Raw genomic sequence first — 17,088 nt, forward strand, 5'->3', positions numbered from 1 at the left:
TGGTCAGATTGTCGATCTTTTGAGTGAGGGCATATACTTTAGCGCTCAAGTGATCTAAGCATCTCACTTCGTACATACCACCTTTAGGGTGATACTTTTCAACTAAAACATGCTCGCTTCCCCATTGATAATGATTTTGGGCCATATTTTCTATGAGTTGGTAGGCCTCAGAGAAGGGCTTATCCATCAGAGCCCCTCCATCCGCAACATGAACTGTCATCCTCGTATTATAGAGAAGACTATTACAGAAAGCTTGGATTATCAACCACTCCTCTAGACCATGATGCGGGCAGAGTCTCATCATGTCCTTATATCTTTCCCAAGCTTCAAAAAAGGATTCATCATCAACTTGTCTAAAATAAGTTATTTGGTTTCTTATATTGTTGTCTTACTAGGCAGGAAATATCTAGCTAAGAACACCTACTTAAGCTCATTCCATGTGGTGCTCATGGAATTAAATGGTAGGGATTGTAGTCAAGCTCTAGATTTCTCCCTTAGAAAAAAAAGGGAAAAGACATTGTCTAATGGCTTCTATATCGATGCCATTATTTTTGAATGTGTCATCATACTATATGAACACAAAAAGATGCAGATTAGGGTCCTCCGCTGGGCTACCGGAGAACCGGTTCTATTGCATGATTTGCAACAGAGAGGGTTTCAGATCAAAATTATTAGCCTGAATCCTAGGGTTAATAATGCTGGAGTGTGGCTCATTCTCATATGGGACAAAAAAGTCCTTAAGAGGACGCTCATCATTTTGTGCAACCATTGGGGTAGTGTATTGAGCGTGACGTTGTTTCAGTTGGCGTCTAATATGAAGAAACACTCGATCTCGTTAATAAGTTGCTCTAGTTCGTCCCTGAAATTGCGGGTACTTGGCAGAAAAGGGAAAGAAAATAAGAAAAAGTGTGTCTTAGTCTATACGACCCAACAACAGAGTCACGACATTGACTAATTTGGTCCCCGAAAGTTGCGCCAAAGACTTGATAGGTCCGCAAGTGCACAGAAATATCAGTTATAATATAAAAAGTGTCGAATCCACAGAGGCCAATGTCAACTATCGTTGTCTATCGTTACTATGTGTATCTAAGGCGATGAATGGTTGTTTTTGTTTGCAAAGGAAAACAAAAGTTGTTTTCAAATTAATTATGAGACAGGAGATTGGAATGTGACTCTTGTCGACCGTTATTGCTTGCAAAGTCGTTAATTATAATTAAAATTGGACAATATTTTCATGTAGAAAAAGAATTAATTTTTAAGGAATTGTTCGCTTTCGCGTAACCGAAACCGAATTTTAGCCTGTAATCTAACTGCCAACTTTTGTGTGTTCAACGTGTTACAGTACAAAAAGTATTTTTGGAAATTAATCACTTTTAATTACTTGAAAATTTGCTTAAGGTAGAAAAATTAATTTAAAGGTACGGTCTGCTTTCGCACGTCTAGTATTAGATTTTAAGCATATAAACACCCGTTTTCGCGTCTCCTCTTATACTCTTAAAATTTCCTTTTTGAAAACTGATTTTTTCTTAATCAACTAGAAAATGCTTTCATAATGTTTAAAATTGAAAATTGAATTTTCCTACCATTAGATAAAGGTCTCGTTCTCTTGAATCGAAACAGGTATCTCTATGTTTCTACTTTCGCAAAAAACATTAAAGTTAAAAACATAAAACAATTCAGGCCAGAAATAATTCTTAATTAATTATAATTTTCAATGACTTAACTCGAACACTGTCGATACGACGGTCCTCACATTTCGAACTCGGCAAAATTAGTCTAACATGCTTAATATGTAGAGACGATTGTAAATAATATTCAAGTTTAATTCTAACCACCTAATGATAATAATATTAAAATAACACATGCAAGTGCAAGTACAATAAATAAAAAAGTAGTAACAAGTGGCAGAAAGAAGTAAAGAACCTAAATGATGAAAATATAGTAATAATATTAAGTGCTCCAAACTAGTACAAATGAAAACATGAATAAAAATCCGGAATAACTATGCCAGCAAGATTGCAGTGCAAACAATCCAAATACAGACAAATAAAATTTAAATTCAAACTAAAACTTGCAGTAATTCCTCGATGTGAGAAAGTTACTACTTTTACAAAAGTGTTTTTTCTGCCTAAACAATAATACCAAGCTTGGATTCCTCTTATAAAATTCATATTTATAATGTCTAAACTCGTACTGGGGGGCCTTAGATCGTGTAAGAGAAAGTGGAGATAATGGTGGAAATGCCTCTTGCCTAGTCTTGATATGTGGGCGAAAAATTTGTGCATTAAGCTCATGACCCGTCTTTCATGAGGTAGGGAGGGATGGAGGACGTCATCCAGATGACGACATACCCGTCATCAAGCTGGGACACGTCTTCTTCTCTATTTGTCTTCTTTCTATGACGGGTTGCCCTTGACAGGTCATGACGACCGTCATGTTGGGAGCGGGGCCATCATGACAGTGAAAAATGTGTCTTTTGCTCCCGTTTCACATTGTTTTCTTGCACGAAGACCTCTACTTGTAAAACATTTGAAATGGACACAAAATACCAACATAATACTATAAAAAGGAATATCAAATGACACAAAATTGCATGTGAATCGAGCTGGAAATGTGACATGTTTTCGAGTTATCAAGAATCTTGATCAGTAGGGACGTTATTTTCGACGAAATAAAGGAAGTGCAACAACCTATAACCAGTTACCAACAGGTTGTAACTAGTTATATTAGTGAAAAATTAATTCCTATAGTGCTTGAAGATGCACAAACAACCCCCGTTGAAGCCCGAATTTAAGAAAACATGAGAAGATCAACAAAATAAAGATGTTTTCCTACAAGACTCTAAGATTGTGATCTATTCCAAGACAACTAAGTTAATGATGAAGGTGATTTCGTCTATTTTTCACTTATAGACGAATCCAAACCTGTTAAAATGAAGAAGACTTTGAGTGATCCAAAATGGATTTTTTCTATGAAGGATGAGTGGTAATCGATTGAGAACAACAAGACTTGGGAGCTAGTTGATTTGCCTTAAGAGAAAAGACCTATAGGTGTGAAATTAGTATATAAGGTCAAAGTAAATATCAAAGGAGAGGTTACGGAGAATAAACTTTGAGGAAGTATTCACACCGGTAACAATAATTGATACCATTTGATTGGTTGTTGGGATTATAAACGACAACAATGGGTCCATTTATCAAATGGATGTCAAATTTGCTATTTTGAACAGACCGTTGGAAGAGGAGGTATATTTGGAGCAACCCCCATGTTTCATTGTGAAAAACCAAGAATCAAAGTTCTATAGATTGAAAAAAGCTTTGAACGGTTTAAAACAAGCTCTGAGAGCTTGGAACAAGAGGATAAATGGTTTATTAAAAGAGACTGGCTTCAACGAATGTGTATCCGAACATGGTGTGTATGTGAAGAAGGATGCAAATAAAGGGATGGTAATTCTTTGTCTTTATGTAGATGATTTTTTTATTACGGACACCAATGAAGGTTACATTTTTAACTTCAAGAGTGAGCTTATGAAGGAATTTGAGATGACTGACCTTGACCGCATGACATAGTTCCTTGGTATTGAGTTTCAAAAGTCCAGGAGTGGACTGCTCATGCACCAAACGATGTATGCTCTTGAAATTTTGAAAAAGAACAGATCTAAAATGGAACATTATAACATTTCCATTACTCCTACTGAACCGAGGCTGCAATTGTCAAATAATGAACACGAGCAGGATGTTAATCTGACTAAGTATCAGAGGAAGATTGGATCCTTATGTTACTTGTGTAATACAAGACCAGATTTGTATTTTAGTGCCAGAGTTGTGAGCAAATTCATGGAGAGACCGAAGGGTTCTCACTTGGCAACAGTCAAGAGGATTATAATATGCATCAAAGGTTTTATTGGTTGGGGAATTTTGTTTCGCGCAATGGATAAGGGCAAAAAGTGGAACGTTCTTAGATATATTGATTCCAACTAGTGTGGAGATAAAGATGATTGAAAGTCCACATCTGGATATATCTTTATGTTCGAAGAAACACCAATCTCATGGTGTTCGAAGAAGGAACCAATAGTGACACTCTCTTCTTCTTAGGTCGAATATATTACAGCGTCGTTATGTGTGTGTCAAGCCTTATGGTTGAGAAATTTGTTGAAGGATGTAACACTCATGGTTGATAACATTTTCGTTATAAATCTTGCTAAGAACCCCATTGCACATGGGAGAAGCAACATATTGAGATGAGGCTTCACTACCTATGAGAGCTTGTTAGTGAAGAAAGACTGAGGTTGAGGTATTGTAAAAGTGAAGACCAAGTGACCGACTTACTGACCAAAGGACTGTTGATTGAAGTATTCAAAAAATTGAAGAAGCATATGGACATGAAAGACTGAGAACACATGAACTAAGGTGGTGTGTTATGTGAGAAGTGTAATTCAAGTGTGTGTAATCGATTACTGTGGAACTGTAACCGATTACAACTCAAACAAAATCATTTGGTAATCGGTTATGCTTTGTCTGTAACCGTTTACAACATAAACAATAGCATTTAGTAACCAATTATTATGGGGATATAAGTAATTACAACAGTGGAATTTTATGTAACCAATTATTATGGGGATATAAGTAATTACAACAGTGGAATTTTATGTTTTTTTATGTGTTACTTATACCTCACTCAATCTAATTATATATATACCCTTGGTATCTCAATAATAAGTGATCCCTACATTTCACCCTTAATAATTACTCTTTCTCATTCTCTCCTTTAATAATTAGAATTTCTCATTCTCTAATAAAAGTATTTAATCAAAGTGGCCTACTCACTATTGGTCCCGGTGGTCCTAGTTCAGCTTGTTACCACATACTCTATGTCTATGTTGTGTCGTTGTTCTTCTTTGATTGTTTCTAGGATATAGACCTCAAATTATTTTCTAGCTATTGTCACTTGCACTCACCAAATTAAAATAATGATATTTTAATAGATTTTTTATATCAAAATAAACAAAATTTTATAAATATACTAAAATTTATAATATCCACTTAATTGTATATAAAACCACAAACCCAGTACACATGTGTGAATGAATGTGTATTCTGCTAGTTCAATACTCTAAAAAGAAGAAAAGTCTAATTTCTAAAATAAAAACTTGTACCAACAACTTACTCGAAGTCAAATGTAATTTTTCCATCATGGGAAAGTTAGGTCAGACATTGCTACAAAAGCATCCCACTTATGTTACATTTCTAAATACTTTTTTTCTTCATATTTTTCCTCTATATCCAAAAAATTCAAGACACTATCACAAGCCTAAGCCACAAAAAATTGCACATTCATGTCTCAAATTTCAAACTCTTCAAATTCATTGTACAACTTTATTGTAAAAGATGGAAATGGAATCAAAGGCTTAGTAGACTCAGGTTTATCACATGTTCCAAAAATGTACATACAACCCATAACCGAAAGAATCAACAAACTAGACTCAAAACCTTGTGAGATTCCACCTATTGATTTATCAAAACTCAATGGACCAGAACATGAAAAAGTGGTGAATGAAATTGTTAGAGCGGCTGAAACACTTGGATTCTTTCAAGTAGTGAATCATTGTGTATCTTTGGAGTTGTTGGAATCAGTTAAAGATTCAGCACACTCTTTCTTCAACATGCCACCAGAGGAGAAAGTTGTTTACCGCAAAAGTGTGAGTCCAAGTTTAAAGATGAGATATGAGACTAGTTTTGTACCTGAGGTAGAAAAAGTGTTGGAATGGAAAGATTATATTAATATGGTTTATAGTAGTGATGAAGATGCTCTTCAATATTGGCCTCATATGTGCAAGTAAGTTCATCTACTTTATTAAATATATATATCTCATAATTTATTTTGATTTTAGCCCTCTTTTAATATGTGATTTAATATGGAATTTTTTCTTATTCTTATTAATCTTCTTATTTTGTTCTTGTTTTAATAATTTGATGATTTGATTAAGAGAATATTTTGTTAAAAGTTTTAGGTTAAAGTTCTGAGTCATCGAAATATTATTTGTACAAATATTAATTATTTGAATAAGTGTTCGTGAATAAAAAAAATGGACTCTATGATTGTTATAAATAAGGTATATGGAATTCTAGAATATTGCGAGTTAAATAAAATATTAACAAAAACTATTTTGATCAGAATTTAAATTTAAAATTTTCAAACAATTGAATATTTTTTTTAAGGTGAAGATGAAATAACTCAACTCATTTAAATTAGATGAGTTTAAACTATTAGTCTAAGATTTTGAGCCCGTTTGTTTAAGTTTTTCTAAAAAATGATTTTAATATTGTTACCTTTTTTTTGTTTAAAAGAAATTTATAAAAAAAATCATTAAAGCTTCAAATGAAATAAAGTATGGTTTAAATAATTATTTTTAAAATTTTATTCTAAATATTTTATTTTTTTATTGAAAATGTTTTGGATATCAAAAATTTTAAAAAAATCATTTAATTTTAAAGATATATCAAATAGTTTTTTTATAAAATTTATTTTTGAGATACTTTAAAAATTATAAATTTTATTATATTTTGATTTTCAATAATATATATTTTTGTTATAGAATGACAAGATTAATATTTTAATTTTGAAAACATGAATTTAAAAAAATTGTAACATTTAAAAAAAGTTTATTAATTCAAAGAAAAAATCTATTATTTTAAAACTAAAACAAATAGATCCTCAATCTCATACCACATATTTTGGTATTTTTTTATTATATATAATAAACAATTTATTGATATTTATAAATTAATTATTTAAAAATATATTTTTTAAATGTGTCGTTAATTAGTTGAACACAACTAGTTAATTATTGGAACATGTGAATAATATTTCTTTTAATCTGTTAAATATGACATCAAATTATTTAATCTAGACTAATTCAATATAAACCAAATAATAGTTGTTCTAAAACAAAATAGGAAGGACCACAAAATAGCAGACTTATTAGAAACTATTTGTTTTGTTGAATTATTTATATCTCTATTTGCAGGGAAATTGCACTTGAATATTTGAAGTTATCATCCAAGATAGTTAGAGACATCTTGAAAATATTAATTGGTAAACTAGGAGTGAAACTAGATGAGTCAAAAATGGAGGGTCTTATTGGTATGAAGATGGTTAACATGAACTACTATCCAGCATGTCCAAATCCAGAACTCACAGTTGGTGTAGGACGCCACTCAGACGCAGGAACTATCACAGTACTTCTTCAAGATGGAATTGGTGGCTTATATGTCAAAGCAGAAGATGAGAATAATGATGGAAAAGAAGAGTGGCTTGAAATTCTACCAATCCATGGAGCTTTAGTCATCAATGTTGGTGATGCTTTAGAGGTTTGATATCTTTAAATATAAAATTGACACTTGCACTTAAAGATATCGATAATAATTTAAAAAATAAATAAATTATAACATTTAAAACTTTAAGAAGGTATATTAAAATTGTAGTAATGTTCTATACACCATTACTAATATTCCTTTTATTGTTTTACTTGAAGATACTTAGCAATGGAAAGTATAAGAGTTCTGAACACAGAGTGATGACAACATCCACACAATCCAGAGTATCAGTTCCACTGTTTACTCTTCCAATACCTACTGAGAATATTGGCCCATTTCCAGAATTGGTGAGTAAAGATGGGTTTGCTGGTTATAGAGAAGTCTTGTGGCAGGATTACATGGATAACTTCTATAGGACTGCTCATGATGGAAAGAAGACTCTTGATTTTGCAAAAATTAAATCTGCTTAATAATTCTATGAAAAGTGTGAAGTATGAACCAATAATTTAGGTTTCCTTTCTCATTTCAATGTATAATAATTAATTTCTCATTTTATTTTAATCTCATATATAAAATGATAATAATCTAGGGTTCGAATTATGGTGTTGGGTGTTTGTCGTGCTCTGAAACTTTACGGTGATCGGGGAGGGTGAATTTTTAATTTGTTGTGATGATTTACGGTTTTCAATGTGGTTACCTACAAAGTTATCAATCCAATGTTCAATTCAGTAAGAGACAAAAAAATGGAATTTGAATGAGAATGAGTCGAATATCCGAAAAGATGCGCGTTTCCTTCTTTAAATATGGGAGACAGTTGGTAACTGCATTCGCGTGGAATGAGACTAACGTTGGAATGATCTGGGAGAATGGTATGGTATCCTCGTGATGGATACTCTGGAACTCATAGGGGAAATATTATACCTACCCTTCTTGTGGCAACTTTTTACTTCTCTATTGGGCTTATACTTCTTTGGTTTTTTGGTCGGTCCTGAATAGTTGTCTCTCAAGTCCTTGTATCTGCTTTGTGGAGCGAGGGTTTAGGACATACTTTGTTATTCGACCATGGGATCCACTAACATGGACACCCTATATGGGACATTGTTGCTCTAAGGAATGGACGTTAGGTGAGATTGACACGTCTTTACTAATTAGCAGTAACATTATTCCTGTTTTAGAGTTTTTGACTATTTCTGGATTGTTTTCAAGATCTTCACCCTTGGTAGTGCATTGTTGAACGCACAACCTTAAGGGGTTTAATGGAATGTAAAGGACTTCTCAAATTATTCTTTTGTCTTTTTTATTTAAGTTATTTGTGAAGATAATGTTGTGTTCTTGTTATTATCGTTTCTTGAGAGTGTTTCATTTATATCAACGAATTTGTTTATTGATACTAGTTATGCATGTTTGGTCGATCTTTCTTCTGGGTGTTTCCCTTCATTCTTGTGCTCTTCCATTAGGTCATTTAGACCATTCAAGTTCCCTTACTATGTTCTACCTGCATCATTTCTATTTAAGATACACTGAACCATACAATAATTAATCAACCAAGTAGATGGAAAGTATATTTCAGGAGATTTGGTGGATTCCAATATATTAAGAAATGTTTCTACTTTCATTCATGAAGGTGTGTTTGATCAAGCTTCCAGTGACGTGGGTTTTGCAAAGTATTGAGGTTTATTTTCCTTGGATGAAAATGAGAGGATCCGTAACCGATACAATAGGCGCAATGTCTCTTCTCAAGGATGCTTGTTATCTATCATAGGTTATGGTATCCCTTTCAACGAATTCAAAGTTAAAATCTAGAACCTTCTGTTGATCGCCCCTTTCATAGTTGCCCTTGTAAGTCAGGCATTCATCAAATTCTTTCAACACTTGTGTGAGTATAAAGGAGGTAAACTGATCGTGACATTGTTTTTTCATATTTTTAAGATTCAAGGAAATCCCAACCATGCGAGTGGATATGGTTTGTTCTTTCTGAGGATACCCATTAGGTACTCCGAAGCTTATTCTGAGAGCAGGAAGGATATTGTCGACCTTTTTTACCCGGTTACTTTTTTGACCAAGGAAGCACATGCAAAGATCTGTCGCTGGGGCCATATTCTCCCTCTGCTTGCTCAGATATGTTTCACAAGTATTAGACTCATAGCCACTATCTAACAGGAGCTGGTTCGTACACTTATAAGGAAGACAACACATCCTTTGGAATTAAATTTGAAAAGTCAGATGGTGACTTTCTGCAAGGAGCTTTGTTGTGCTGGTGGTACTTCGAGAAGTCGACCAAAGAAGTGCATTCAGACCCGCTGGATGGTGCATGCTAAATCATAAGAGGAGAAGAAGAAAATATTTGGCAAGTGGCACCATGGCCTTATCTCCCTTGTTACATTTTTTTTGAAATCCTCTTAATGTTTCCTTTTGGTTTTATGTATATGTGATGAAGAACGAGGATGCAATGTGAAAAATAAGGAGAGAGATTCGGGAGATTGTTGTTTAGGTTGGAATCTTGAAGACTCCTTTTCTTACGGGAGCTCTTACGTTGAGCACACCAAATTAAATGTCTTAAGGTTTAGTCGTCGGACAGGGCGTTCAGAGAGTGACTTATTCCTCTAGAGTGTATGTTTGAGATTTCTCCGCCCAAATCGCGGTTGAACGGTTAGCTATCGTCCAAGAGGCAGAAGAGATTCAAGCGGAAAGGCCTCATCATAAATGTCCCTAGTTTAGAGTTGTATAAGAGCAGGCTTCCGCTCATGGAGGGCTAGAGCCGTCAAAATGCGCTACCCCATATTACTCGGTCTGCCAAGCTAGAAAAATCATAAGGCTTGAACCTTAAACTTAGAGCCCATATTTTGTAGGTTTCTTCTAGTCATACTCTAAAAAGACCGCTACTCATTAGGGCTAGCCATTTAGGCATATATATATATATATATATATATATATATATATATATATATATATATATATATATATATATATATATATATATATATAGAGAGAGAGAGAGAGAGAGAGAGAGAGAGAGAGAGAGAGAGAGAGAGAGAGAGAGAGAGAGAGAGAGAGAGAGAGTTAAATGGAAGAAAAATTATGAAGCCCATAATGTCGTACATTATGTGATTTAATCATCCCTTTTAATGTCATTTCTCTTCCAATCCATAATCTCTCGATATAATCCTTATGTTACTATTTGTGAGATCTTATAGGGCCCAATAATATTAGTAGTTGGTTCAATCTCATTGTCCAACTAAACATAATTGACTTCTAGCAAAGCATTATGATCACCTAATATTATCAAATATTTTATCTCAAAAAATTGTTCAATTATATTTAAATTATTACACTTGATCGAAGGACAAAATCCTTCATAAAATACATAAGATTAGTCAAGTTTTGATATTGTCTTTATACTCTATTAATCAATTTTGTTTTTTATATTTCATAATTTATATCAAAACTTGTTTAATGAGGTGTAAAGATATTTTTTTATATTTAATATTAAAATTTGATTAATATTGTGTATTTTATTGATTGATAAAATAATAAATTTAGTTAATGAATTATAAGAAAAATATGGGTTAATAAGATATATTTTTTTGTGATTAATGCAATAATAAAATTGGTTAATAATAAATCCTATAAAAGTTATAAGTATTGATATATATGGTAGTCTCAAAATAGCATTATTCTAAATAGAATCCTCAATTTTGAAGCCCATAGTTTTGTATGCCTTTTTCTTTTTTTGTTATTATGCACTAAAACCTTTTTGGGATTTGTCCCAAATTAATCAAACTTTCATTTGCATCCTCCTATATAGTATTTATGCTAAAATTTGTTGAATTTTAATTCTTTGTGACGAAACAGGTTGTTCGACAGAACAAGAAAGGGTTGAATCACTTAAGGTGTTGAGTTGTGTTACTGTGTCGAAGTGTCGAAACATGTTGCTTCACACAGAATTTCGACTTATGTCTATTTTAGTAGTGTTAGCTATTTTGGACTTTTATAGTTTTGAGTTTTTGCTAGAGGTTCAAGTTAACATAAATCTATAAATACAGGGGGTAACCCTTATTCTTGTAATGAAGTGAATAGAGTATTCATAACATTGTAATTCATACTATTTTGAAGTTGCAAAGTGAATAAGAAATTTTCCACAATTTGTGGGCAGAGAGAAACTCCGCAGAATTTTAATTCTTCTTCTATTTTCATTGTTATTGTGTGAGTGATAACAATCTTGTTCATCAAGATTAATTGAAATTCTCCATAAGCTGTGGGGGATTTCCAACAAAATTTAGTTAAAAAAATGTGTTTGTCATAAAAAGAATTAACAAATCGAGAACAAGATTAACAATTAAATCTCAAGAGATATCCACTTGAATTTGACAGAATTCCCGCGAGTGATCAACCTATATTATCTAAGTTTTGCAAAATCACAAGATTCTGGCAAATTTCTTCTAAATACATACATGCATTAAAATGTAATATCTTTAATTAAATTTTTTAAAATGTAATATCTTTAGTTATTTTTATTTTTATCTACGTACTAATTTTAAAAACTTAGACTATTGTATCGCATAACATAGCATAAAATCAACTTTAACCCTACTATTTATTTAATACGATAAAATGATCAATTTGATTAACATTGTGCATAAAATCAGAGGTTAATTTAAAATTTATATAAATTTACAACTACATTGATAAAGAAATCATTGTGTAAAGTCGGAGACTATTAATTATTTCTCAAAAATATTATTTTCTTCATCTAATATTTATTAAACAGACTTTTAGTGCATATATCATTTTATCACATCAAAAGTCCCAAATTTAGAAAATATCACATAGTAGTTCAATGAACTTGATCTTTATTTATTTGTATAAAGGTTTTCAGTGGACAAGGACATTGAAACTAATGGAATGTGATGGTCTCCAATTGACTGATTTGAACCCTTGTTAACTCATCTATCATTTTTCATGGGGACTCAAGATATATTTTGGCTCCATTAATGCTTAATTATTAGAGCTAATCGTCAAAAAATAATAGTACTATAGTTTTTTAATATTCATTTTGTTTTGTCTTAATCCTTAAATTTTTTTCACATATTACACATTGTTCTAGTGTTAAAATTGCCGTTAATATTATATAACTTTTTAATAGAAGTAATTTTTGGAAAATATATATTAGAAATCACTATTGCATGGTCCTTTTCAAAACAAAAATAAATATCAAATCTTAAGTGAGAAATATTAATAAGAATGTGAAGACAAGTCACAATCCATATTAGCTGTAATACTGTTTATTGTAGAAATCAGAGTTCCCACGGCTCCAAGTTATATTCACAAGAAAGATAGATAGAGACAGTAAAATTATTAGTTTCTTTTTTGTTCAACAAAGTCATTATTAGTTTTTGTTATAGAGTTTTGATTATAACTTTGAAACCTTAAAAGCGTCTCTTTGATATCTTTGTTATTTCTTTCTTTTCGGTGTTTTTCATTGTTAGAATGATATTAATGGATTGATTTTGAGATTACTTTAAAAGAATAAGCATGTATTTGATAATCTTGACTTATAAATAAAGTGTTTGAGTGATGTGGTATGCAATTTGGATTCTATAGTTGATCAAGGGAGTCTTTCAGTGATGAGATTGGAGTTAGGATTAGAGACATTGCAGAATTATGGTCCTTATAAGGATTAAAGATTCTCAATTGTATCACATAAACAAACCTAATTAGTGGCTTAAGTAAAGAGATGATAATATTGTGTTTTTTTTCATGTTTTTGTCAAAAGCAAGAGTATAAAGAGTGTTATTTTCCCTCTTAAGATTGGTGAAGACAAGATTAAAGTGGTGTTTGAGAATCGTCAAACTGTTGTTAATTATGTGTGTAACCATTTTAAAGAATCTCTTGTTGATAGGCTTTATCTGGATGGTGTTACTTTTCGGCCTCTTTCTGATAAGCACGACAATGAAACAGAGCAGATACAAGATTTACCTTCTTCGTATCCAAACTCAAATTCTAGTTAAATAGTCGCTCTTCGTCCCAAACTCAAATGAGAATAAATAATTAAATCTAAAATTCGTCTCAAATGGGTTTGAGTATCTCCGCCTTTATTCCCGGATCATAATCGATTTTTAAAAGTTGAAATAGTTCGTTTCTTCAAACCCATAATTTATCTCAAATTCTAACAAATATTAACCTACATTAAGAATACTAAATTAAATAATCTTAAAAATTTTCAAACATACATTTCAAATCTTTTAAATAATAAAGTTGAACCAAAATATCAATGTTGTGGTATTTTGGATCAAACGCTAGTCTCGACATGAGAAACTTCATGGTTTAACTGGATTGTATATGTTGTAGTTGAAGTCAACTCAGACATGTAGTAGTCGAAGATGTGCATGCTATATTCGAAGTCAGATCGAGCATGCAAATGACTGAAGTTGGCTATGTACTTTGTTATGTAATAGTTATGTATGTCATATATGAGTGTTATCATCATACATGACATACATATACTAGGAGTCTATATATAGGTTGTACTCTAGTGTTTGTTCAAGAAAACCTCTCTCTTCTCTCTCTTCGTAACTGAATCGTTTTCTTGTATTTGTTCAAGAAAGTCTCTCTCTCTCTCTCTCTCTCTCTCTCTCTCTCTCTCACACACACACACACACACACACACACACACACACACACACACACACATACACACACACACACATGATTACCTCGTTCCTGGTATGACGTTTGTCACAGCAAATTAGTACAGTGAGCATGGATCAAGATGTCGTCAACGAAGTATGAGATTTAGAAATTCATCGGAGTGAATGATTTCGGCTTATGGCGCTTGAAGATGCAAACTCTTCTGGTTCAACAGAGTTTGTTACAAGCATTGAAAGGATCAGAGAAGATGGATGTTGCCCTAACAGAAAAGAAGAAGACGACGATGCTTACTAACCTTGAGTTAATAAGGCTATTGATTAAAGTCAGGTATGTACCTGATCTTAAGAGAAATTTGACTTCTCTAGGTGAATTCGACACGAAAGGATATACTTTCAATGGAGAACACAATATCCTAAGAGTAATGAGAGGGTCTAAGGAAGTATTGAGAGGCAGAAGAAAAAATGACTTGTAAAACCTTAAGGCTGAGGTTGTAAGTGGTTCAGCTGGTATTGCATCCACAAAACCTTTGTCGAAGGCAGAGCTATGGCACATGAGGTTGGGTCATGTCAGTGAAAAGGGTTTGGTTAAACTAGGAAAACAAAATCTGCTAGATGGTGACAAGGTCGAAAATCTGGAGTTTTGTGAACCTTGTGGGTTCAGTAAAGCATGTACGTAGAAGTTCAACAAAGGCAAACAAAGAACACATGGATCCCTGGATCACATTCATGCGAATCTTTGGGTGCCTTCAAGAAATCACTCACACTCAGGGGTAAGGTATTTTTTATCCATAGTTGATGACTATTCCATAGTGTTATGGATATTCACATAAGACTAAGGATAAAACTTTTGAGAATTTCAAAAGTTGGAAGACTCTGGTCGAAAATCAGACTCGCAGGAAGGTCAAGAGGTTGATGATCGATAATGGCCTTGAGTTCTACAATAAATCTTTCAGCAACTATTATGTTATGTCTAGTATTTCTAAGCACAAGATTGTATCAAGTACTCCTCAGCAAAATGGCCTAGCTGAGAGATTCGATCGAACTATCCTAGAAAGGGTTAGATGCATGTTGGTTAGCGTTGGATTGTAGAAAGTGTTTTGGGTTGAGGCTGTAGTGACTGCATCGGAGCTGATAAATAGGTGTCCCTCGACTATCTTGGGGATGAAAACACCTTAAGAAGTATGGTTGAGAGATCCACCTAATCTCGACAAACTTAGAGTATTTAGCTATGTAGCCTATGCTCACATTAGGCAAGACAAGGTCGAACTTAGAGCTCTGAGATGTATGTTTCTTGGATACCTTGAAGGAGTAAAAGCTTATAGGTTGTGGTGCCTAGAGCCAGGTCATAGGAGATGTATCACAAGTCAAGATGTTGTTTTCAATGAAGTTGAGACGACTTTCAAGAAAACTGATGATGTTAGTCGAAGTATGAAGATCTTTGTAGAGGAGCTAGAATAGAAGGTGTTTAATGTTGAGGTGGAGCATGTTGATGTTGAATTGCATAACCCATATGAAGTCGAAGAAGAAACACAAGTTGTTGATGAAAATGAGGAGACTGATAATGAATACCTACTGGAAAGAGATAAGTCGAGAAGAGTCAGCAAGCCACCTCAGAGACTTGGTTATGCAGATCTCATAGATTAATAATTAATATCTACTAGTGAGGTTTTTTATGAAGAACCTAGAGACTACAAGGAAGATGCGAGGAGTGGAAATAAGACTGAATGGATGAAACCCATGGATAATAAGACGAAATCACTTCATGATAACCACACTGGGGAGTTGATCGAGAAACCCGTAGGGGCCAAGTTAGTTAGTAGTAAATGGATTTTCAAGGTTAAGGAACAAATCGAAGGAGTGATGTCGAAGCGATTTAAGGCAAGGTTGGTTGCAAGGGGTTTCACTCAGAAAGAAAGAGTCAACTTTAATGATGTGTTCTCACATGTTGTAAAACAAATATCCATTAGAATGTTGTTAGCCAGTGGTGGAAAAGTTCAACCTAGAACTTGAACAGATGGATGCGAAGATAACCTTCCTGTATGGTGATCTAGATGAAATAATATTGATGAGAAAAACTGAAGGGTGTGTAGAAAGAGGAAAGGAAGATTATGTGTGCAAATTGAATAGGTGGATATATGGCCTGAAATAATCTCCTCGACAATGAAATAGAGATTCGCTCAAGCCATTTCGACCATAGGTTTCACTACAAGCCATTTCGACTTCAAAGCCATTTCGACCATTGTGTTCACTCAAGATTTCGACTTGGAATTTCATTTGTTGTTTTTTTTGCTTTGTGTGGATGGCATCCTTATTGAAAGAAACAATGTCGAGGATGTAGTGAAGGTGAAGGTTGAACTTGATAAGGAGTTCGACATGAAGGATTTAGGAGTTACCACCAGAATTCTTGGGATTGATATCCAGAGAGATAAAAGGCAATCGAGATTATGCTTATCTCAAGAGACACACCTGAAGAAGATTCTCGACAAATTTGGTATGTCGAATTCAAAGCCTGTAATAACACCAACAAATCCTCAATTCAAATTGAGTACGACTCAAAGCCTAAGTACTGAAGTCGAAAGAGCCTATATGAATAGCCTTTTATATGCTAGTATAGTAGGTTCTTTGATGTATGTTATGGTTTGTACTAGGACGGTCAAAGCGTACGGAGTGAGCCTTTTAAGCATATATATTTCCAATCTTGGGAAATAACACTAACAAGCTTTGAAGTGGATTCTGAGATACATAAAAGGATCCCTTAGTAAGGTTTTGGTTTATGGTGGAGCCATGAGCGATGGTAAAGTCAAAATTGGAGGATTTGTCGACTCTGACTATGTAAGATGTATGGATACCATAAAATATCTTTCTGGATATGTTTTCACTATGTTTGGCACAACAATTAGTTGGAAAGCTTCTCTTCAGAAGGTTGTTGCCTTATCAACCACTAAAGCTGAATGCATTTCCCCCACTGAAGTTGTGAAAGAAGAATTGTGGTTTGGAAGGTTTGTTAAAGAACTATATATTCAATGTCAAGTTATCACTGTTAAATGTGGTAGTCAAAGTTCCATACATTTGTCAAAAAATTCAGCCTATCATGAGAGAACTAAGCACATTAATGTTAGGCTGCA

At 33.3% G+C, this 17,088-nt stretch overlaps 1 protein-coding gene and 1 non-coding gene across 3 annotated transcripts; both read left to right on the top strand.

The window, feature by feature from the left end:
• The first annotated feature begins 275 nt into the window (after positions 1-275).
• Positions 276-382, top strand: LOC127116988 (small nucleolar RNA R71). Its single transcript, XR_007801752.1, has one exon. It is a non-coding gene; the product is annotated as a small nucleolar RNA R71 (small nucleolar RNA).
• A 4,704-nt stretch (positions 383-5,086) lies between these two features.
• Positions 5,087-7,916, top strand: LOC127128436 (scopoletin 8-hydroxylase). Of its 2 annotated transcripts, none has more exons than XM_051057864.1 (3): positions 5,087-5,835; positions 7,028-7,352; positions 7,535-7,916. In XM_051057864.1, the coding sequence occupies exons 1-3, from the start codon at positions 5,336-5,338 to the stop codon at positions 7,784-7,786; spliced, it is 1,077 nt and encodes a 358-aa protein (XP_050913821.1). In that variant the 5' UTR covers positions 5,087-5,335; the 3' UTR covers positions 7,787-7,916. The 2 variants fall into 2 exon arrangements, with proteins under 2 accessions (XP_050913821.1, XP_050913763.1); XM_051057806.1 differs by having other exon boundaries at positions 5,089-5,835; positions 7,028-7,370.
• The last annotated feature ends 9,172 nt before the right edge of the window (positions 7,917-17,088 follow it).

The sequence above is a fragment of the Lathyrus oleraceus genome, chromosome 1, assembly GCF_024323335.1.
Source record: "Lathyrus oleraceus cultivar Zhongwan6 chromosome 1, CAAS_Psat_ZW6_1.0, whole genome shotgun sequence".
NCBI classification, from domain to species: Eukaryota; Viridiplantae; Streptophyta; class Magnoliopsida; order Fabales; family Fabaceae; genus Lathyrus; species Lathyrus oleraceus.